The sequence below is a fragment of the Galeopterus variegatus genome, unplaced genomic scaffold (assembly GCF_000696425.1).
Source record: "Galeopterus variegatus unplaced genomic scaffold, G_variegatus-3.0.2 Scaffold2353, whole genome shotgun sequence".
Lineage (NCBI taxonomy): Eukaryota > Metazoa > Chordata > Mammalia > Dermoptera > Cynocephalidae > Galeopterus > Galeopterus variegatus.
Genome location: NW_007728464.1, coordinates 118,581 through 144,177, shown reverse-complemented (window position 1 = coordinate 144,177; position 25,597 = coordinate 118,581). Strand labels below are relative to the sequence as shown.

Genomic DNA, 25,597 nt, shown 5'->3' with positions numbered 1-25,597 from the left:
AAAAAAAAATTTTTTTTTCATCACATCACTCCTAAAAGGAATTTGATCTATCAATCGATGAATGGATAAATAAATGTGGCATATCCATACAATGGAATATTATTAGACAATAAAAAGAAATGAAGTACTGATAAAAAGAAAAACAAAAAAACCCAAAAGCATAATACAACAGAATTAAGAAAAATACTAAAACAAAAACAATTGTTTGCAAACCCCTAAAATAGGTTTTTATATTTATATACTGCTAATAATCTTTATATGTACGTATATGTTATGTAAGATATAACATACATGTAAATGTAAATACAATTTTACATTTTCGTAATTAAAATGCTAACATTTTTCATATTTCTACAATAATGTAATTATCATTTTAAAATGTTCCATCTAATGAAGCACCATAATTTTTTTATACATTCTCCTCTTATTGAATATTACATCCTGTCATAGATCATATATGAAGAAGTACTTTCATAGCTGACATTGTTTCTTAACATAATTCTTAGGATTTAATTCCCCAGAGTGGGACAGATGACTCAAAGCGTGAATGTTTTTGATGATGACGACAAAGAGAACGATACCATCTGTATTGCACTTCATGGTTTTTAGGATTCTTTCACATATATTATCTCATTTGATCATTTTAAAATAAATGAATTTGAAAAACTTTAAACATCTGTCTGTATAGACAAAAAAATATATAAATCCATCATTTAAAAAAGTACTTCCTAGGGCTGGCTGGTTAGCTCAGTTGGTTACAGCCCAGTGTTCTAATACCAAGATCAGGATTCGTATCCCTGTACTGGCCAGCTGCCAAAAGAAAAAAAAAATCTTTCCATCTTGAAATGGAAGATTTTTCTAAACATAACATGAAAGGAAGAAATCTAAAAACAGGGATTTGTAAAATGAAATCTACTAAAGATACATCACGGATATATGTATGTGTTTCTGGAAAGCAGATCAATAACAGATCACATTATCCATCAAAGGATTACATGAGTCAGAAAAAGTTAAAATTGTCAACATTCTTGTGGACAGATGGACAGATTTTGCTACATGAACACTTAAAGATTAAAATAAGAAAAACTACCACAATAAAAACTAAAAAGCAAATGATAGTTAACAGGGTTCTCCTACGTCTGGCCAAAATGGAGTAAAAGGAACCAGATTTACCTTTCTGCTTGAAACTACAAAAAAATGGACAACCTGTATAAAAGTAAAAAAAAATAAAACTTCTTTCTTTGCAGGTATAATGGTCTACACAGAGCTAAGACTGGGCTGAGAAAAATAAGGCTTGTAGGGAACAAAATTTAAGAAAGCAGTTGCTTCTGTGTGGAATTAAAAAAAAAAAGTCACTAGAACTAATAATTGACTTTAAGCAAGGTTGCAGGATATGAGACCAATATACAAAAATTAAAAATATATATACTACAAAAAATACTACATTGGGGAAAATCTGATGAAAGATGTGAAAGACCTGTACACTGAAGATGAAAAACATTGCTTAGAGAAACTGAAGAAGCACCTAAGGGATATATTGTGTTCATGGGTTAGAATACCCAATACTGGTAAAATGTCAATTCTCTCCAAATGATCTGTAGATTCAATGAAATCCCACTCAAATTCCAGCAGGTTATTTTTGGAGAAGTCAAATTCTGAACTCTACATGGAAATGAAAATTACCTAGAACAGCCAACACAATTTTGAAAAAGAACAAAGAGGATTAATACAATCTGACTTCCAGTCTTATAAAGTTACAGTAATCAACACAATCTGCTATTGACATAAAGATAAACAAATAGATTACTAGAACACAACAGAGAGCCCAGCATGTACAGACAAGGTATCAAGGCAGTTCAGTGGAGAAAGGACAGTCTTTTCAACAAATGGTGTTGGAACAGTTGGATATTCATATGTGAAAAAATAAACTTTGATCCATACTTCACACCATGTACAAAAACTAACTCAAAATGAATCACAGATCTAAATGTAAAACCTAAATTATAAAACTTCTAGAAGGAAACATAAGAGAACACCTATATGAGCTTGGATTAAACAAACATTTCTTAGATACAACATTTAAGTCCGCAAAGGAACACACTGATAATATGGACTTCACCAAAAGTTCAAACTTTTGTTCTTCAAACTGTTAAGACAATTAGAAGACAACCTGAAGAATGGGTGAAAATATCTGCAAATCAAATGCCTCACAGAGCACTTGTATACAGAAAACATAAAGAACTCTCACTCAATAATCAGAAAACAAATAAGCCAACTTAAAAAGTTGGCAAAAGATTTAAATAGACACTTCACTCTAAAAGCTATAGGGATAGGAAATAAGCATGCAAAAAGATGCTCAACATCATTAGTCATTAGGGATAAGCAAAGTAAAACCACAACGGAATGGCACTGCATGCATATCTATTAGAAAGGCTAAAATTTAAACAACTGGCTATTTCAAATTTGGCAAAGACATGGATATACTGAAACATTTATACACTACTGGTGGGAATGTTAAATGACAGGATCAGTTTAGAAAATAGTTTGGCAGCTTCTTAAGAAGTTAAACATATACCTACAATATCGTCCTTCTACTCTTAGGAATTTATCCAAGAGAAATGAAAGCATATGTCCATACAAAGATTTGTACATGAATATTTGGAGCAGTTTTATTTGTAACAGCTAAAAACTGGATATAACCCTAATGTCTGTCAACAGGTTAATAGATAAACAAACTGTGGTATAGCTATACAATGAAACAGCACTCACAATAAAAGGAATGAACTATTGATAAATGCTAAAACACAGATGACTCTCAAAATAATTATCAGTGAAAGAAGCCAGACAAAAAAAGAGTACCTGGTATCTACTGTTTCATTTATATATAATTTTGGAAATGCAAACTAATTCATAGTGGTTGCCTAGGGAAAGGGGGAGGCAGAGAGAGATTACAAAGTAACTTTTGGGGATGATGGATAGTTTCATTATCTTGATTGAGGTGGTGATCTCACAAGTGTATAAATGTCTAAACTTATCAGAGTATACATTTTAAATATGTGCAGTTTATTGTATGTCAATTAAACCCCAATAAAGCTGTTTGCACACAAAAAGGAAAATGACAAAATGGTGATAAAAGGGATAATTATTTGCATATTATATGCAAAGAGTCCCCATAAAATCCATTAGAAATCAATAATCCAACAGAAGGATGCAAAGAATCATTACAGGAAATTCACAAAAGAAGAATTATGGGGCCAATAAAATATTTAATCTCACTAAAAATTAGAAAGCTAATTAGAAATTAAAAATATGCAAATTAGAAAGTGATGCTTTTGGTTTTTTCCTGTTTAACTGACCCACTGTACCAAGATATTTTTTTTTCTTAAGGAACAAATTGAATAAGGGTAGACAAGGGTATATACTGAAGTAATATTTAAAATGTTGAAAAACATGCAAGAGCATAATTGTGCAACAATAGTTTAAATTATGGTGTATCAATTTAATCAAAGGGAATTCAGCCACTAAAATTATGTACAGAAGTATAATTATCACAACGGAAAACTGCTCATAGCATTAACTGGAAGAATAAATAGTTTATAGTGAGTATACAAAAGGATGAGTGCTTTTTTTTTTTTTTTACTTATCAACCTTGGTTTCACCAACCATGAGTTTGAAATAGTACATGTAAAACTTTTTAGGTCTTTGATCTTTACATTCATGCACTCTAAATGAAGGAAATAGCTCAATAATCATTGGTGCTCCTTCCCTGAAGACCTTGATGGCATTGAGTACTAGTGGATATTATTACGGGAGAAGACCTTACAATCCACCCTTTCAGTGGTGCACATTCCTCAATACCAATTACTGTTCTTTAATGGAAGTATAGCCATTTCTCTGTAGATTTTTGTGGAGTTGACTATTTTTCAGTACACATTTTGGACTTTTTTCCTAAAACAATCAGAACATTTATTTTACCCTCAAGTATTCAAAGACAGGTTAAAGAACTAAACTAGAGAAACTTCAAAGCTATAAAAGAAAAGTGCTGTATGGACTAGAATTTGGAAGTTTCAACATTAGTAGACGGGTTCAGGGATAAATAAATCAACAAATACATATCATGTTCCAAAATCCTTGCCTTACTTCCTTTTTAAAATTGATCTTTTAAACATTTGTTTTTTGCTGCTATGAATAGAAAGTAAAGCTAGGCTGACCTATTAAGGGCATTTTCTAACTCTATTTTTTCTCTGAGATCCTGTACTTGCCAACCATGATTTCACTTAAAGTTCTGAGTGAGTGAGCATACGTAGAAATGCCCAGAAGCACAGACACTGGTATAAGCAACAGTTACACAGGACATTAGGATTTTGGTATTCTTCATCTTATTCCTTTTGTCAAACTATTTTCTAAGTATTAAAATAGGATAAACATGTATTATTTTTCTTTCTTAAAAAAGGACTTTTTAAAACTGGTAAAAAATAACAAAAGGCATTGCCTACATATTTATGTTTATTTTTCCATGTATTAAGATGTCTTTCAGAAAGTAATAAAATGGCCTAAATGGATGCAGATAAAAAAATAAACCCCAATTACGGACCCTTGTTTTTGTCATCTAAAGGTGATTTTCTCTACAAAAGCCATCTGACTGAATTTTAAGGAGTCAAACCTACACCCTGCTTTATCTTTAGCACCTCTAGTTCTGTGAAGACAGCCATAAAAAAATCTGCAGAAATATTTGCAAATACCTAGTTTCTCAGATACTAGAAACAAGAGATGCTTACAAGTTCTCATGCTCTTCCCCCTTCCCCACCCTCCGCAAACATGTACATCAATCTATTTTACGAGACTATGTAGATTATTTCATTGTAAAATAGTTTATAATAGATGACTTCTGATATTCCTTTAAGCTCTAGATTTTAACATTTCAGGTTTCTAAAATATTTTTACGGTATAATGTTGCAATTAAATAACTATATTCACTTTATCATTTTCTCTTCTTTGTGCTAGTTTAACTTTGCATGTTTAAAATTTAGCTCTGACCTAACCTGTTATGTTAAAAGCTCACAATTTTAAGTCTCATCACCATCATTTCATCACCTTTTGAGGAGTTATCACATACCACGCACTAGAGCAGACTCTGGGAATACAAATACATTGGCCCTTCTTGGGGTTTCAACATTTTGGAGAGGAACAAATTACAGCAAATTGCTTAGTAGTATATAGCAAAGGAATGGACAAGGTGCTGAGAGCATAGAGGTAGAGATGACAACTACATTTGTTTAAAGTTATGTTATATCCCTCAAAATGCTTCTAAATTTATCTCCAGCAGGCTTATTATTATTTGGGATTCTAAATTTTACACTATAAAAACTTCTTAAAATATTTTTATACCTGATAATCCTTTGATTTATATAATAAGTTCAGTGCTTCTGTGTATGTTCTGGTCTTAACAATTATAAAAAATAATGTGGTTTTCTCAGGAGATTTTATCTTTATAGGAGGAAGGATGGAGGAAATAAGATATTTTAATCCACTGCCCTTTGCATTCGAAAAAAATATAGTTTGCTAGTATTAAAATCTATGTGTACTTATGTTATTGACTTTATAATAAAATGCAACTAAAATTATAACATCTTCTTTCTCTTCCACCATACTAACAAAAGATTTCTTTTGTTCAACAATTAACTCTGTTGTTCAAGATCTGTTATATATAGCCCTCCTACTGTATAGAGTCTTCCTGTATATAGTCATCTTGATACCGAATTCCTTATAAATTATTACATTGCTAATTCCTTTTACATTATTACATTGCTAATCATGATTACTATAAGATGGTTCTACTTCTCTAGGGTTCTAGCATTTAGCAGTTACACAGCATCCTCCTTCACTTCCTTTAACATCTGCTATGTGTAGAGAATGCTCAAGGGTTTATAATGTTTTTCATTGTATTTTACCTGGCCTGACTTGTTCCTGCCTCAGCTAATCTTAAGATACTGTGTGGATGAATCCAAGAAGTTCTATTGAGTTAACACTTCAATTCTAGTAGCCTGGGTGTGTTTCAGGGCCTGTTAGTAATTCTTTACTTCCTTGATATATTTTATATGTCAAGTAGAACTTATAAGTGTTACTAATAAAATTGTTCAAAAAGCTATACAAGAATGTGCAGCAAATTCCAGTTTCATAGCCAACCAAACTGGAAAACACCTACTGTCATTCAGGAAATGTGTTAGTTGGACATCAAAGTATTATAAACTATCTGCAAATCTCCTGCACTACATGCCATTCTCCTCTTGTTGGTTTCCTATTTCATTATCAGTCATCACACATCGTGCTATTCAACTGAATATACATTGCTTTGGAAAATAGCTAGGATTTCCCTGCAGCCCAGTTCATGAATTCTAATAACATCTGTGCTTTATACTCTGCTTAATAGTTTTATTTTATACTTTAATAAAAATCTGATATAAAAGAGAGTATTATCTTAATTTTACAGGTGAAAAACAGATGCAGAAAAGCTAAATTATTTGACCAGGGTCAAATAGATAGTGGCAGTATTCTGTCTCGAACCCTGGTGTTCCAACTCCTACTCCAGTCTTTCCTACCATGCTATTGTTTATTGTGCTTCATACCATTCTTCCTTCTTGGTGCACCTTAAAAAGCACCAATGTAAGCTTAAAAAAAAAAAAAAAGGCCTAGATGAGGAATTCAGGGCTCTGGTTTATGCTCAAAGCCATTAAGTTGACTAAGTTTTCCATATGTCCTGAGTCCTTCAATGACATAAATTTTCAAATCAAAGTATCCGTCATGTGAAGATTATAATAGATATTTCAGGATATAACCAAAAAATAGGTAATTTCAGCATGTTTTAAAATATAACATTTCTATCCCTTAATTTATCCTAGTAGGCTAAAAATAAATATTTAAAACTGATTTAAGCCATACAATCAGTTTCTATTTGTTATGGCACAATCTCATCCAAGTATGAAAATTATAACATCTGAGCTTGTTTTGAATCATTCATCTTCAGTATTACAAGAAAATCATCAAATTATACATAAAACTATGGATATTAAATTTATTTCAAATAGACATTGTCTTACTGTAAAACTAGTTACATTAAAATATAATGCTACATACTAAAGAAAATTCATATTTTTAACTATACTGACAATATAATGGCTTAATGTATCATAAATTACTCCCCAAATTTTTAAAAGAGTGAATGGTTAATAACAATACTAGATAAACAAGCTTCCTTTTAATCTTAAATTAGATATTTAAGATTATTTTATTTAATAATATTAAATATTATTTAATAAGATTATTAAATAATTATATTATGTTTAAATAAAATATTTATATTTTTTAATAATTTTAAATATTTAATTCTCCTAAATAATAAAATTGAAAATAAGCAACACATTTCACGATAGGAATATTTAGCTACCATCTTCATTTAAGTTATTTCATGATACAGGAAATGCCAAGACTACATAAGTAGCTGTGACAAACAGTTTAATGCAGTAAGAGCATAGACTCTGGAGTTAAGACATCCTGGAATCAAATGGTGGCTTTATAACCAACTGTGTGATCTTAGGCATACTGCTTTGTTTTCCCTGAGCCTCACAGTTTCATCCTCCGCAAAATGAGGATTAAAAACAGTACCTACCTCAAAGAGTTTTAGAAGGACTGTATGAGAGAATATATGTAAAATGCTCATAAGAGTGGCAGACACATAGTAAATGCCTGATAAATGTTAGCTACTACCACTATTATTATTAGCTCCAAATTTATTAACTAATATTGCCTTTCATTCTATATTTTTATAGATTTGAGAAAAATGTGCTCTTCTACAAGATTTTTAATTCTTAATGCAAACATTTATTAAACATTAATGTGTCAGGTACTATGTTAGACATAAGGCATTATAAACACCATGGGCTTTTCTAGTCAATGAACAAGTTATATAATAAAATTTTATAGGAATCTAAAGTTACATGTTGCCCTGAACTCTGGTAAAGCATATCACAGTGTAAAAAATAAAGCCAACAATAACACTGTAGGTGATCATTAATAAATATAGATTTTATTAATAAAATCATGTCAATGGTAGAAATTGTTTTACAATTAACTAAAGTTCTTCTAGAGGTTTAATCAACTACCTAGTAAGCAAAAAGGATTGGAAAAGAGCATGGTAATCTGACACTGATTCCTGGGTTTCACAGCCCAGCTTAACTTGGCACACAATAGGTGCTCAGTAAAGATTTGTCTTGCCTAAAGCCTTATGACTGAAAAGTATTCCAGAGCTAATACTGGTTCACAGGAGACACTGCCACCTAGTGAGAAATTGGCTCATTACCTAGGATTATCAAATAATATTGAGAACTTCCCAAATTAAGACTTGACCTCACTTAAAATAATACATGCATATTCATCATGTGTCTGTATTCAGGTTACGCACTGGTAATAAAAAGATGAACAAGGCTCTATCTTCGCTTCCTACAAAGTACAGAAAATACAAAGAAATCACATATTTCACAGAGGAGCACAGAGAAAGTGGTATTGTGGGGGGATAAAAAAGGTTTGATTATTACACACTCAAAAGTTAATATTTCAGAAATCTGCTGAAAAAGGAGTTTAATGTAGCAAATAAGAACATGGACTGCAAGACCAGATTGTATTGGTTTAAACCCTGGCTCCTTTAAAACAGGGATAATAGAACTTATGTCGTAATATTATTGTAAAAATTTAAATAAAAATATGTAAAGTGCTTAAAACAGTACAAGTAACATAGGAAGTGCTATGTAATAAGTATTAGCTATAATTATTATTAAATGTAGAATAGCATCCTAGAGACTGAGGTAGACAACTATTAATAAAAAACATTAATTGCTAAAGTCTAGCTTTATAAATTTAATTCAGTAGAAGCCGTTTCTCTGACTAGTACTCTGTTACTATGGGAATCCTAAAAGCACATTATTTGTGGTAGTCTGTGACTAAATTTTGTATTACTAGATGATTAACCCTTTCAACATCAGGCAAATAAAACTACCTTTTGAAAGTAAAAATCTTATTTCTTACCAAAAAAAGCAAAAAGTCAGTAGAATGAAAGACCCAAAAGACCACAACCTGAACACATGCTTAACAGAGAAAGGTGCTTGCTGACTCTTCACAGATTTTGCTAGAACTGAAACATGAATGATACATTTAGCTACCAGTGTGGTCTCATTCGCAGCTCACCATTAAAAAAAAAAAAAAAAAAAAAAAAAAAAAAAAAAAAAAAAAAAAAAAAAAAAAAAAAAAAAAAAAAAAAAAAAAAAAAAAAAAAAAAAAAAAAAAAAAAAAAAAAAAAAAAAAAAAAAAAAAAAAAAAAAAAAAAAAAAAAAAAAAAAAAAGAGCTTGTTCCATTTTCCTTGAAAATTATCAGAAGCTCTGATAAGTACTATTTAAAAACCACTTAACTGTTCAGTATCCTGTGAATTTTATACCATTAAAAAAATTTATGTAAAGCTGCATGTAAACTTTATTTTCAGACAAGAAAGTTTAGGCAAAATATTCCTGTATTAAATATAAGACAAAACTATATAGGTCAATAATAAATATTATAATTCTCAATGAAAATTTAAAGACTATTTGGCTTGATGACTGGTTTGTGCTTAATGAATCAAATACCTTAGAGTCTAAAACAACCTTTTATTTTCTTATGGATCTATATAGCATTCACAAGAACTCTGCTAAGTCTTGGATGGCTTGAGGTTACTTAACTACTTCTTAAGCTTCCTCTTTTTAAAAATAGGCAGCAAAGAGTTCGGAAAATGTGTTGAAATATTTTGTTTTAATTTATTTGTAAAGGTGTGTTAGTGTATCAAAATTTGTATTCTAAATAGATTGCACAAAATTTTAATTTCATGTGTGTATTATTTGAACGTTTTAATCTCTAAAATGCTTGTGGAAATCCTTCCTCCTCCACATTAATATGGTGTGGATATAACATTATGTTCTTTACTTTATGCATTATTTTCTAATACAATTGGCCTGGGAAGGCAGGCACTTTAATAAATAAAATGAAAAAGCTGACAAACAGTAAAAGAGAAGGAAAAAAAAATTTTTTTTTCAATTCCACTTTACATAGAGATGTTTAGCATATTAAAATACAATTTCCTATAAAGTTAAGTATATACTGGTTGGATGAGCAAGGTAACAACCCATTTTATGTTTTGTTTAATATAGTGCTTATCAATTTACAAAGCACTGTCACAGTCACTGTCTCATAGTATCCTCACAAATAATTCTTAGGTAGGACAGGTACTAGTACTACTAGTACATTGTAATAGATAAGGAAATGGAGCTTCAGGAAGCAAGAAACTTGTGCAAGGTCACTAAATTAACAGAATGGAGCCTAAAACCCTTGTTTTTATACTCCTAAAACACTTTGCTCTTTCTACTATGCTTCTAAAATGGACTTCTAACTATCCTGGGCTAATCTAAGGATAAAAGCCTCTGTCAATAACAAAAATTAACTGCTTGAAGAAAAAAGTGAGAGTGGAACTTTAACTTGCATTTGCAGTGAAAATTTCAAAAACCTAAAAAACAAATTAGAAATTGAATGAAGACTGTTGTGAAACCTCCTAAGAGTCTGAGGAAATAACTGTGCTGCCTATTTCCTGTATAACAGTCCCAAATATAAAGTATTTAGGAATAACTCTCTTCATTTATGTGAAGATTTAGAGTAGGTACAAAGAAAAAACTGTTTCTGGATACACATTAGAATTAGACACCAGATTGGACATTGGATGATCTGAGAAATCCATTTGTCTTTTTCTATAATCAGGCAATGTTTATTTTTGCTAATATTTGCTTGTACAATTCTACCATTAGTGACAGTGTTCAATAAATTTAAATATTTGTTGCTGAAAATTATTTCTTATCTGTAAAGTTCTTTAAAATGAGATAAATCTCAATTTTATCCATTATTTTCTAATGTAATTCACCTAAGAAAGGATAATATAATTCATACCATGATCAAAAACTTCAGGTTTAAAACTTAACTTGATTGTCTAATAACTTAGTACTTACCACAACTACTAGCCAATTCAATCTGTACTAACTTAATAAACTTAACTTTTCATATTTCATTAATTTAAAACACTTTGATCAAATAGTTCTACATTAATGTTACTTATATAACTATTTGCATACTTATATATTTATGATATCTGTGTAACTACACATGTGTGTAAGCTATCCTAGCTTAACAAAAACAGCGAACGATGATACATAACGTTCTAGGGAAATCAAAAAGACTAATGAAGGCCTTTTATTTTTGTACAAAAATTAATATATGAAGAAAATGGACTACAATTCTGAGGATCACAGCACTATCAGTATAATGCAGAATAATAAAATCCTGATTTCAGGATAGAGACTAAAGAAATATATGAAAAACAGCATAAATCCAAATAATTCTTAGAATGTCACTCTATTTGTGAAAAACGTATCCAAAATTTTTATTTTCTCATTTCTCAGAATGATAGGACAGTGTAAGTTTAGAGTTGAAAAAGATATTAGATTTCTAACACAGACCTTGTTTCAATGACATTTGAATTTCTGCCTACTTTTTATGTCAAGAAACTCTCAAACCTATGACTTATTAAAACTGTGTTTCAGTAAAAACAAAAACATAGAATGACAAATTAACTCAATATCAACTGAAAACATTAAAGATCCATATTTCTTAAGTGTTATTTACCTTTCAAATTTAGTTAACATATTCCCAAATAACTTTTAGGTGAATTTTATTTATTTAATTTGATTTACAAAAAAAGTGATGCCTTCCTTTCTGTGACTCCAACATGAGGTCACAACCATTATCTGTACTTTTGCCAATACTTAAATTTCATATTAACACCATGCTTACAGAAAAATAAAATAATGTAACATGATAATAATATAAATTATTTAATCTGTTTGGATCTTACAGTATAGTCAAGAGAGCTTTGTTAATACAAAGGATGAATATGTCACAGAACTATGTATTTCTGGTTCAGTCTAAATGTAAAGGCTACTCTAAGTATTCTTCACTTATCAAGCAGTGGACTTACCATGAAAATCATAAATATACAGAAGAACTGGCTCATTCTGCCCAAATGCACAAAATGCAACCATATTCTCAAATGGATGATAAGAAATGTCTCGAATGGGTGACTTGAATGGCAGGTCAGAATACATTGCTACTTGTTCTCCTAAATAAAAAAAGATCCAATAATTTTTTCTGTATCTGATATTTCTCATTACAAGATTTATATTAAGTAAATGATGAAGCTCACATTATTTACATAAAAACCTCCAATACTTATAAATATTTGAGTACCACTGTATTAAATAATTATCTTTTTTTTAAAAGATGACCGGTAAGGGGATCTCAACCCTTGGCTTGGTGTTGTCAGCACCACACTCACTGAGTGAGCAAACCAGCCATCCCTATATGGGATCCGAACCCGGGGCCTTGGTGTTATCAGCACCGCACTCTCCCGAGTGAGCCACGGGCCGGCCCCTTAAATAATTATCTTTATTTTGCATTCTGTTGGCTTTTCTCTTTCTACTTCTCAATCTAACCTCTTCAATGAGGTTTCCATGGCGCAAAATAAAGACAAACACTTAGAAGGAAGTGGAGAGGCATATGACTGAGATCTGACAGAGGTGAGCAAACCCCAACCAACAAAGAACTCAGGGCAGAACGAGGGGAGGAACTATAGGACTCCAAAACTGAAGAAACTCTCTAGTTAGGGGGATGGGGGGGGTGATGAATTAATTTTTCTCACTTTTTTTCCCCATAGGCTATCTGAAGTACCATCTGCTTGAAAGACACCTATGATTATGGGTAAAAGATGCCAAAAGCAGACCTAAGAAAATCGGTGGGACCTAGGAAAATCAGTCAGAAGAAGTCAAAAAGCAAAGAATCTTGACCCACTTTATTGAAGGGAAAGAGCAGCTTAATGCTTCTGATTGATGTTAAAGTATCAAAACATAGTACAGGAAAAAAAATCTTAAGTGAGCTCACCAGTCAAAATGCCTATAGGAAAGAACAAGGGAATAAACAAGGTGAAACCAAACACTGTTCATTGAAGAAATTTTAAAGTTTTACAAAATTCTCTCTACTGCTTGTTAAAAAAAGTTTGTGCAGTTTTAGCTTTTCTTTTGAAAAGCAAAGGTGAGGCACAAGTGAACTTTTCAATGGAACAACAGTTTATTTTACTGGAAAAAAATTAAATTGCAGTAATTTAGGTAAATTGCTATGTAAATTTCAGACATTACAAACTTTCACAGAAATGTTTTTGTTACTAATGAAAATATAATGTAGGTGTTTAACCATTTGTCTATCTAGTAACATTCCAAATTCAGCTTACAAAACTTTGCATTTTGCATTAAAGTCCTCATTAAATACTTTTCTAAGATCAGCAATGTCTCATTATAGGCAAGGAAGGAATAAACCTTGAATTGTAATGTGATATTCTAAATGCATGAAGATATTAAAACAATAAAGAATTTAATGTAAGTTTAGACTGCAGATTGTAATGAGTTCCATTAAAGGCATTCCAATCTTAAAAATCATAATTGAAAACCTGAAATGAGAATCTCCTTGGAAGTTATTCCATGAAATGGCCAAGTTTCATACTTCTTCAGCCCACTCCCCCCTAAAAAAAAAAATTAGATTTTTCACAACCAATAAACATTTACCTGTTTCTGGGTTCCAAACATATACTATACTGTCCTCACTTCCAGCGAAGAGAAATGTCCCACATGGTGTCAAAGTACTATGAATCTTCTCCCGATAATTTGCTGCACCTACAAATTTCCTCGCTGCTAATCTATAAACAAAAAAGATTTTACAAACGTAACCTGCCTTAACTATTTAAAAGACTGGTGGTAGAAGAACTTTTCTTTTAAATACTTAATTTGCACTCGATAAACAATTTTTTTTTTCCTTTTTGTCTTTTTTCGTGTCCGGCAACAGATCGCAACCCTCAGTGTCGCGCCCGCACCGGACCGGGACCGGCAACGGGATTGCAACCCTCAGTGTTGCACCCGCACCTCGCTCAGCCAGTGAGTGGGAACCAGTCTGTATGTGGGATCCGAACCCTCGGCGGGAGCGCCATCGCACTCCCAAGCGGCGCACTGTAGCAGTGCACCACTGGGCCTGCCTCAATAAACAATTTTTGAGAATCTGTCATGAGGAAGACATGCTATGATGGATGTAGAATAAAGAGGAGACAATCCCAGAGCCCAGGAAACTTATAACTTTGCAGGAGAGAAAAGAAATGTACCAATGTAAAATAGAAAGTGGATGTAGAAAGTACCACAAGAGAAAAACAGAACAGTACTTTTTAGATTTGTATAAGAGATTAATTCTAGCTATGGAGACAGACGCTACTTTATGGAAGTAGCATTTGAGTTGGTTACTAAAAACAATTTTTATGTTCTTTTATTCTATCAGATGAATTTTAAAAATCAGACAAGGAATACTTAATCCCTGAAGAATTATTAGATGAAACATATTATTAAACCATCTATTAAATAGGGCACACAATCTTCTAGACTTTTTCACTTATGAATAATAGCTACTGTTCCAGTGTTTATTACGTGCTAGGTAGATACTATTATCATCCCTGGTTACAGAGAGGATTTTAGATATACTGCTCTGTAATCTGCTTTTTTTACTCAACAATAAATTATGAATAATAGACATCCATGTCAGAAAATTAGATTATATGTTATTATTCTAATGGGTATATATTATATCATTGTCTAAAAGTATCTTAAGAAATATTCTGTTAGACAACATTTAGGATATTTCCAGCTTTCCCCTACCATGAACACACTTTCTATGAATAATCTTGTGTTCATGTATATTTGCACTATTTTACAATTATTTTCTTAACATAAATTCCCAGACCTCAGGTTACTGAGTTGAACACTGCTGGAGTCTTTGTTACATGGTTTATTGCTTTAAGTACTTTACATGTATTAACTAGTTTATTCCCCCCCAAAACCCTTATGAGTATGGTAGATCATTTCTCCCATGTGAGAGATGAGGAAAGAGAGGTAAAGAGAGGTTAATCATTTAATAAGGGGTGAAAAAGGCAGCATTTGACTCTAGGCAGTATGCCAGAGTTCAAGCATGAGATCTTAAGTTGTATACTTTACTGCTTAGAAAGGGAATAAGCAAACTCCTTTGCCTGGTCTTCTAATCTGGTTCTAATTTCTATTTCTAAAAAATTCTCTTAGTATTTCTTGTCAAGAAATCTATCCTCATACAGAGTAACTCACTGTGTCTTGAACACATATTATTCCACTCCTGAACTTTATTTCATGTTTTCCGTCCTACTGAAGTTATTTCCATTTTGCCTAAATTCTATCCATTCTTTAAGACTGAGCTCAAATCCCAGCCTCTCAATAGAGTTTTTAACAGAACACTATATTGTAGCTGTCAGTTTAACTGTTGCCATAAAAATATAATTTTTATTATATATTTATATTCATTAAAAAAATACATATTAAGTACTTGCTATCTGCCAGGGATGGCATGGATGCTATGTATAGAAAAAAGAATAAGCAGATTTCAGTCCTAGAAGATCTCACATTTTAGCCTAATTATATGTTTTCTGCATTATTTTGGAGGTGTACAACTAGATTATAAATTCCTGATGGGCTAATCCTGCTTACAGTTTTCCCACAGCACCCATGCAGGGTCTTGAACTGTTCTACATAAATACTAAAGGGTTATCGATTAGCCCTAAAAAGATACTTGCAGAATTAAACTAATATAGATTACCAAATTTGCCTTTCTAAATACAATAAAGAAATCCAATTAAATAGTTTTTTCTTATTTGTTTTACAGGAATTCTAACACCAAAACAAAAGCACACTAGAAGTCCAGGCTGGTTTTCCCAGAACTCCGCTTCTGCTTTTTACATTAAGGATATTTCCCTTCATTTGCCTTTATTTAGAAATAAAAGAAAGAAGAAAAACAGGATATTAATCAAAAGACTTCTCCTTCAGTTATAATATTATATCATAATACTATGCTATACCAGTATCACAGAGATAAAAGATACATTCTCTCACTGTTCAAGGTAGAAGTTTCTTTTTTTAATTTTGAAGATAAAAAGCAACTGACTACATTTCTACTTCAAAACTATTCACATTTTGGGCTGGATAATTCCTTGTTGTAGGGGGTTGTCCTATGAGCTATAGGATCCTTAGCAGTATTCTCTGATCTCTACCCATTACATACTAGAACCAACACCAAAAAGGTCTCCAGATACTGCAAGATGTCCTGAAGGGGACAAAATAGCCTTAGAACCACTGCTGTCTTTTATAAATATAAATTAATTTATTACTTATTCTATGGGTATTTATCCTGTCAGTACTGAAATATACTTACATTCGGAGATCCATAATTCTCAAAGTACTGTCTTTGGTATGGATTAACAAACGTTTTCCATTGGGATGAACCTCCAAGTAACTTATTGGAATCCCTTTAAACTCAGTTTCTTTAATTTCCTAAAATGATTTAAAAAAAAAAAAAAAAAGATCATAAACTACTACTGAAATTAACTGAAAAGTTTGTCTAATATTAAGCCTCACACTTGTTAGGATTGCTATTAGCAAAAATTCTAAATGTTGGTGAGAGTGTGAAGAAAAGAAAATTCTTGTACACTGATGGTGGGAATGTAGATTGGCACAACCATTATGGAAAACAGTATGGAGGTTTCTAAAGAAATTAAAAATAGAACTAGCATATGACCCAGCAATCCTACTCTGGACATATACCCAAAGGAAATGAAACCACCACTTCATAATATCTGGAGTACTGTGTTCACTGCAGCATTACTCACAATAGCCAAAATATGGAAATATCCTAAGTGTCTGTCAAGAAATGAATGGATTATCATCTATATCTATATAATGGAGTATTATTCAGCCCTAAAAAAGAATGAGATCTTGCCACTTGCCACAACGTGGATGAGCCTGAAGGAAATTATGCTAAGTGAAATAACCCAGGCACAGAATAGAAAAATATTATGTAATCTCATTTAAACTGGAATCTAAAATTTTTTTTTTAAATATACAGAGAGAAAACAGTTGTTACCAGGAATGGAGGGCAGGGGGAAGAAATGGGTAGATGTAGGTCAGAGGATACGAAGCAGTACATAGGTAGGACTAACAAATCTAGAGATTAATGTACAACATGAAGACTACAGGTTATAAAATTGTACTGTATTTGGGATTCATACTAATTGAGTAGATTTTAGCTGCTCTTGCCACAAAAACAAAACCAAAAAAATGGGTAGCTATGTGACATGATGGATATGCTCATTTGCTTTACCACAGTAACCTTTTTACTATCTATATGTATGCCATAACATCATGTTGTATACCTTAAATATACATAATAACAATTTCTTTAAAAAAAAAATCACGAAAGGTCTTTTTGTTTGGATTACCAAGACAAAAAAAAAATATTAAAAATGCAAAATTGCTTAGACTAAAGTCTAAAGAGTCAAAGAAAAGTCTTCTTTAACCTGCAGGCAGAATTCTGAATTAGGCTTCTTCTCCAGACTCAAGGGCCCCTTATTGTTTTTTGCTCTCTTCACCTAGAGGGTCTCCTCTTCAGGGGTGGATGGCACCAGAAGAGGGCGGCTACAATACTGCTACAGCCCTAATATTAGCAGTTGAGAGCCCCTGCTGTCACTGTTTGAAACTAAGACCCGTGATCAGCTATTTTTAAAAGTTAGAAAAAACTGAACACTGACACCACAGATGGGGATTTCAGAGAGCTGAACTATAACAAATTTGGGGTGGGGGAAGCACTTTTAGGGATCTGAGCAATTGTAACAGATGGAAAAGTGCAAAATCAAAAACAAAACTGCATAACAAGTTAAATGTTAGGTATAAATTTGAGAAAATTGCTGGCAGATTTAGTGTTTGTAGTATCTGGTGATTTCCTCCATATTTTGATTTATCATATTCATGCTCACACTAAAAAAGCCATTGTTTTGAAGCCAGTATCCTGGTCCAAGAAGTGTGTGCAATAGCACATGGATATTTCATCCTTAAGGTATGAGTATAATTTAGTATGCCCCACACAGCTGGTTAAATAGAGCCAAATATAAAATCAGTCTCTAGTTTGTCATATGGCATGAGTGACTGAAGAGATATTCCAGCTCATTTTCTAACTTTGTAGTTTGACTGTCTCAAGAAATGACCAGGCCATAGATTTTCAAGGTAAATTTGTCTCTTACTTATCATATTAAAGTAAAGAAACACATGATTTTTTTTAACAAATAATAAATTCTGCACTGTAGACTCAAATGATTGATATTGGTGCCTTTGTAGCCTTGCCAATACCTCAGGTATTATAAATAATTGGAAAACTCTTCTCAAAGTGTGTGAAATTAGGCTACGCCATGAATTGTAAGACATCTGTAGTGGACTGAATGTCCCCCACAAACTCACTGAAGCTTGAATTGCGTCCCTCAAGTTTTATGTATTAGAAACTTGGCCCCCGCTGTAACTGGTAATTGAAAGGTGAGGCCTTGAAGAGGTGATTAGCTTGGAGGACCGTGTCTAGTTAAACACAATAAAATGGTGATCAGTGGCATGGTTCTGAGGGCTTTAAAACGAGAGTGAATGCTCTCTCTACTCTGCCATTTTACAATGTGATACCCTGCCATCACTGAAGTCACCAAAGAAAGCCTTCACCAGATGTTCCCTAGACTTTGGAACTGTAAGCAATAAATTGCGTTTTCTTTATAAATCACCCAGTTCTGTGTACTTTGTTATAAGCAACAGAAACGGACTAATACAACATCATTCATTGATCTGTCAGACTAGATGAAAATGACTAAAAATAGAAGACTGTTTTTTAAAAATAAATCTGATAGACCCAATTGATTTAACTAAAGTTGACAGGAACTCTTTTTGACTTAGAGTGTCTTTTTCAATGGATAACTAGTCATAATTTATTATGAAAAACTGAAGAACAAAGGTATAACATATTAGGCAGAAACTACAAGCGTACTTCAAAAAGTTCATGGAAAAATGGAATTAAAAGATAACAAAAATCTTTCCATGAACTTTTTGAAAACCCCTCCTATATCAATTTACATAAAATAAACTCAAATTTAATGATGCATTTGTATATCGAAATAAAAAAATACACCAGCAAAATTGCTTACATGCCACCTTAAAAACACTCTATTTCAAAAATGAAAGAGCTTATTCATCTGTTTCTGCCTTTTTAGCAAATTTCAAGTGAAACAATTATTAAGATTAAATGATAGACCTCCATAATAATTACATCACTCTGAAAGACACCACTACTGACAAAACACCAAACACACTGATATGGGGCCGAGCCCGTGGCGCACTCAGGAGAGTGCTGCGCTGGGAGCGCAGCAGCGCTTCCGTCGCGGGTTCGGATCCTATATAGAGATGGCCGGTGCACTCACTGGCTGAGCGTGGTGCAGCCAGTCTCAAAAAGGACAAAAAAAAAAAAAAAGGATATGAATAACAGAAAATATAAGTTATTACTTATAGATGGTAACATAATACAACATATACCTCATTTTAGCATAAATGTGATAGTGCAAATTGGGGCTTGAAAGAGTGAAAGTAATGCCTGGCCAAAATAAAGAAAACCTTTACTAAGTCATTATAGCATCGATCAGCCATCAGGCAGACGTGAAAATTAATAATTGACTTTTCAGGTAGTGAGAAAAAGTGTTAATTTTTTGAAAAGAGAAAAAGTAATGTCCTAAGGTCCTATCTTAAAGTCATGTGGTTAGATTTTTTCCCCCAATTTCTTTAATCCCAAAATATAAAATAAGATTTTATACCTTATTTATAGTCCAGTGGCGCACTGAATGTTGCAGATCATTAACTTTGACATAAGTATTCCAAACAACAATTATGCCTGTACAGTCTCCTGAATACATATGATGACCTATTTAAAAAAAACCAAAATTACTCACTTATGACTGTCACACAGAATAAGGAACAAATAATATGAAGATGGAGGAAATCATATCCCAGTAAAACAGTCAAAGAATTGGAAGGCTGTTAAAAGGCATTTCAGTCTAAAAAAGCAAAACACAATCAAATCTCAATTACCTTTAAATGAATTCTTCACTCTTAAATTATTTTTGACTTATTTCCCTTTATCATTTACCTGAATTTGAATATAAAAAGAAATTAGCATCTCAGTGCAGGTTCATATAGCTCATATCCCAAAGCCAAATTATTTGAAATATCCAGTATGTATCTGTATTCGCCATCTTCATTAACCTATATAATCTGTTTTATATTCCTAGAAAAATACCCTCATTGTAATACATACTGTTAGCATAATACCTGAGACCCAATAGGAACTCAGTAAATGATCACAGAATGAATATCAGGTGTTCTAATTTAATATCAATTCTTCAGAGTTAAAACATCTTAAAGATGAATGGAACCTCAGAGACCAGCCAGTTCAAATTCATACCCGCTCAGGAATATCTTACACACCACTACTAACAGATGTTGTTCAGCAACTGTGAATTTAATATTTTACAAAACAGCTTATTCAACTGGTGAACTGCTCCATGTATTAGAATGCTCTTCCTAATTCTGAGCAAAGAAAATATGTCTTCTGTAGCATTGGTCCCATCACTACCCTCAAGAGCAAAATAGACCAATTTCCCTCTTTTCTCCTATATTTGACTATCTTATGGCCAAATATTTGAAAAAATTCTTTACCCCTTTTATAACCTGAGTTACTTTTATTATGACAAAGTTTTCAGACAACTTTCTATTCAGGGCCTTTCCTCAATATGTTCCAAATTTATTAACATCCCTATAGTTAAACTGAGTACATTAGCAGTATTATCATTTTGATCTGGATCCCATACTAATTAATTGTAGCTATAGCCTTACAAGTCTTATCTCTGAAATCAACTAAAAAGTGATTATTTAACAGACATAATAAATTTCTTCATTCTTTCAGCTAATGATCTATATTTTATATCTTTAAAACATCATCTCTATTACTCATATACTAAGATAACTTTTAAGTAATCACAAGTTTCCCTTCTATATATGTTTGTGTACTTTAAAAAAAATACTGTTGATACACTTCAAATATATATTTTCAATACTCTTTTGAGACTTCTCCCTCATCTCCCTAACTTTGTATCCTTAAACTTAAAAGGTCCTTAAAAAACACCAACTAAGAATAATAATCACCAATCCAAATAAATGTATTTATAAAATTTGGTAGACTGGTTGTTATAGCAAAGATTAATCGAATCTAAATGCTTAGGAGTTTAATAACTTTAAAATTACAACAGGTCCCTCAGTGTCAAATCTATCATGTGACCTGTAAAATAAGCATAAAACTAAATACACAATTATTAACACATAAATCCCTCTCAAGCTTAAATAATATTATTCTAGTGAAATAAAAAGTTAAAAAAAATTCTTCTTGAAACTAGTCTTCATTTGTAATGTACTCTGACCTACCTTCAGTATCAAAACAGAGAGAGTTGATGAAACTCTTGTGAACATCAAACTGTCGAACCAGTATGGCAGAATCTTCTCTCATATCAACTTTCCATATCCGTATCATAGAATCATAGCATCCGGTAGCCACCAGCTCTCTTACAGCTGGATGGAACTTAGCCGTGTAAACAAAAGAAGGATGAGGTAAAACTCTGAAAGTATTTGTATTATTTATTTCATTTTTCCATATCCTGGAAAAGGATAAAAAGTTACGTATTACTTCTGAAAGGCAGAGTTTCTTTTAAGTTTTTCCAAGAACCAATAGAGACAATGGATCTTGTAAACAAGTGACAACAATCAATGGTAAACTAAGTTTTATAACAATAAAAAATGTATAATGATTACATATTTGATGGCTAGAATTTTACACATTTTGACAAAGCTATTTCTTATAGTTATTATCAAGCATATTATATCCACTAATTATAATCTATACTGTAAAATTAAAAACGGTATTTGTATGTATTTGGATATACTTGTTTTTTAAACCTATCTATTCCTGACACCGACACATCAAATAGCTGGCAAAATACTGCATGTAGTATAATACGCATAAAAAATAGAAATTTTAATGATTTCCCATTTAGGTTGTGTATATTGCTTTTGCAAAATGCTTACTAGTGGAAGTTTAGAGAGTAGGATACTCTATTAACTTCTATATTTGTAATTTCAAAGCCCACTAATTAACATGAAGATTTCAAATACTTAAAAGGCATATTAAAATTACTCTATTAAAATAATATTACAATAACGGTTTGATAGAAAACAGACTATCCTATATTAAGCACTATGTTTACCATTCTCATTATTGCTTCCTCTAAATAATGGCTGATTTTTTAAAAAAATTATTATCATTGCTACAGACTTGACAAAAGGTTAAACCTAAGAGTTAAACTGTTATTACATAGTCCGCATTTCCAGCAACGTGTAAAAATAGACAAAATCTAGCAATACATAGGTGCTGTACGGGTGTGGAACATTAGATTTTAAAATGTGTGGTTAAGTTATCAGAATTAGAAGAACATATTAATTTTTAATATAGGGTTTTATACTTTATCCTTTTAATTACCGCTTAAGAACTAAAGCAAACTAAGTCCTTTTCAAAATTATCAATGAAAGAAAATAAACACAGTTGCTAGTAACGAATAACATTCTGATTCTTCCCATCAGCTGCTTAAAATGTAGGATATGATCTTCAATTACTAAGAATTTAAACTAAGAATGAAGTGAAAGAACATGTTTTCAAACAAAAATAAAGCATCTGTGTCACTGCATCAACATTTTTACCACAGTAATTTTCAATGAGCATATGCTACAAGAAATAAGATACTTATTAAAAGAATAAAATCAATAATTTGAAGGAAATACTAAAAAGACACTTAAAAAATAAAAACCTCAGCTGCTTGCTAATAAATCTTAGCAGCCTTTTGAGCAATACTACATAACAGGCAGAAATGAAGAAAACATATCTTCAAGATAGCTCAATACAATTAATATGGACACAATACTTTGGAAATAAAAGGAAAAACTGAACTGGTATTAATGATGGTTTTGGTTAGCCAGGCAATGGTAGAATCCAAGACCAAAAGAAATGTATTAACGGCTTTGGGGAAAAATTCGGCTGATCATAAAGAACAAGGAAACACAAATTTATAAAGACTGAATAAACACACAAAAAAGTTACCAGATTTGGGAAAGAAAAAACATACCAAAGTTAAAAACAGTATGTGTGAAGAGGTGGTATAATTGGGACATTGGGCTTATTTGGGAGCTGTTACACATGAAAAAGTCTTTCTGATTATATTAGAAGCTACTGATTTAAGAAAAACAGATTATTCTGGAGATAACTAAAGAAGGAGATTTAGGCTAAGCCCATACAGCAGAGAGCTTGTTGTGGAACTAACTCAGCAAGAAAGGCTCCAGACGCTCAGAAGATAGGACAGTCAGAAGGTTTATTATGCGTGGGACCCAGGTGGACTCATATCCTGAGAATCCTGGGACCTTGAACATGAGATTAACAGGGTTTTTATGGCCATAGGCTTAGTATCTTAATCTTGTATCTCAGACAAACAGCTGTTGATTTTAGTTCTTTCTCACCCATGTAACTTAGGTGAACAAGCAAAATGTGAAAGGCAAGTGGGACAGGCTTAGCAAGATTACAGAAGCAGAAATGCCTGTCAGCAGTTGATTATTTAGTTAGGCTGAGTTCTGGGGGGGCCCTGGGAGATAAGCACATTTAGTTACAGAGGCATTTTACAAGTTAGTCATAATTTTAGTTTTTGAATTTTTTCCTCAATAAGCTAACCAGTAAGAAATAGTTACTTAGGAGACACTAAGGATAACGTGTGACAGTGATCCATCTCCAGGAAGAAAGAAGAGAAGGGGCAGAAATCCATACCTCTGCCACTTGTTAGCATCTGAAATTCTAATTCTCTTCCTTTTGACTTTAGCTTATCCATTACAAGTACTCCTTACCTCTTTCAAAAACTTTCTTGTCTTTTTGGCTCTAGCCACAATGTTTCTCTCTTCACTCAGTTAATGCTTTCACAATACTTTTAGGATGCACAGAGTCCTAGATTAATATCAATTTTAAAGCTATGTAGCTTTAAGAAAAAAAGTATACTTCACCATAATATACGATATGTTGTGTGGGGAAACTCAAGATGGCTTCAAAAAATGGTGAACTTTGGGCTGGATTTTAAATGATGACTACAAATTACGGCTCACAAAAGGCACTTCCATTTTTGTTGAATGACTGAGTTAGGCCGGAAGGGTAGGAAAATGGCATTAAATATAGGAAGAACAGGTAAGGAAAAAAGGGCATGAAGGTGCCAAAGAAGATAAGGTTATTTTTAAAAGATTTTAAAAGATTGTGTGGGTAAGGCAAAGGATACATGGAATGTGCACAACAGAAGGACATAAGGCCAATGAGGGACAAACCTATCATGCCATGCTAAGGAACTGGAGCACTTCCTAATGGATAGTAGGTAATTGAAGATTTTTTAAAATCAAGGCATTATGAAAGATGGCTTTAGAAAAAAGCCTAGAGACTGAACACTGGGAAAGTTTAGACGCAATGATTTAAGCAAGAGATAACAGTGTGTGACTTAAGGAAAAAGCAGTGAGGAAAGAATGAATGTGACAGAATGGTGAGTCTTGTAGCAGGGAGAATTGGCAGACTTTAGTGCTAGTTAGATGTGGAAAGGAACGGTTGGAAAGAAAGAAGAGATGAGCACTAGTCTGAGTTGCCAGCTTGGAAGAGAGTGTGAATAAGGATGCCATCAGAGATATATATAAGAAGACTAAAAGAGGAAAACAAAATTTGGGAAGGTCGGTAGGATTAGTTTTGGATTCGAAGTGGCACTGGGCCATCCAGAGGGAAAAGCATCACAGAGAGTCAAACTCAGAAAAAAGGGGGGAGCTAGAAGTTATTAGCATATAAATTAGATTCAAAGCTGAAGACGGTGAGAGAAACTAAGATAAACATACAAAACCAGGAGACAATTAAGTAAAGGATCTGGGGATAAACATGCACAGAGAATAGGCGGAGAAAGAAAACAAACAGAATTGGTCAGAGTCATAAAAAGAAAATAGAAGAGGTTGTTAATGGAAACCATGAATTAAAAATATTTCACAACTGGTCAACAACCATTTACTGCAGTGCAGGCAAACAGAATAAGGATTAAAACCGTCCAATGGATCTGAAAACTAGCAAGAAACTGCTGAACTCTTGAAGAAGTATGTCTGTGGAGCATGGTAGGTGTGAAAGCCAGACTAACTGGGCTGAAGTAATACGTTAGAATGTTCTTGATGGTGCAGAAAGAAAAAATTAATGTAGTTTAGAAGGCAGGAAAACTGAGAAAAAGATGTTTTTAAAATAAGGAGATTTGAGCACAGTTCTTTTTTTTTTTTTTTTTTTCCTTTTTTTGTCTTTTTTCGTGTCCGGCAACGGACCGCAACCCTCAGTGTCCCGCCCCGGCCCGACCCGGGCCGGCAA

At 32.5% G+C, this 25,597-nt stretch overlaps 1 protein-coding gene across 1 annotated transcript in view; it reads right to left on the bottom strand.

The window, feature by feature from the left end:
- Positions 1 to 25,597, bottom strand: part of AHI1 (Abelson helper integration site 1) — a 188,800-nt gene that overhangs the window by 115,711 nt on the left and 47,492 nt on the right. Inside the window, exons 12-16 of the mRNA XM_008581425.1 lie at positions 21,562 to 21,791; positions 19,899 to 20,005; positions 16,442 to 16,560; positions 13,735 to 13,865; positions 12,099 to 12,239 (exon numbers count right to left, since the gene is read on the bottom strand). Coding sequence (XP_008579647.1) covers positions 12,099 to 12,239; positions 13,735 to 13,865; positions 16,442 to 16,560; positions 19,899 to 20,005; positions 21,562 to 21,791 — 728 coding nt within the window. The remainder of the gene's footprint in view (positions 1 to 12,098; positions 12,240 to 13,734; positions 13,866 to 16,441; positions 16,561 to 19,898; positions 20,006 to 21,561; positions 21,792 to 25,597) is intronic.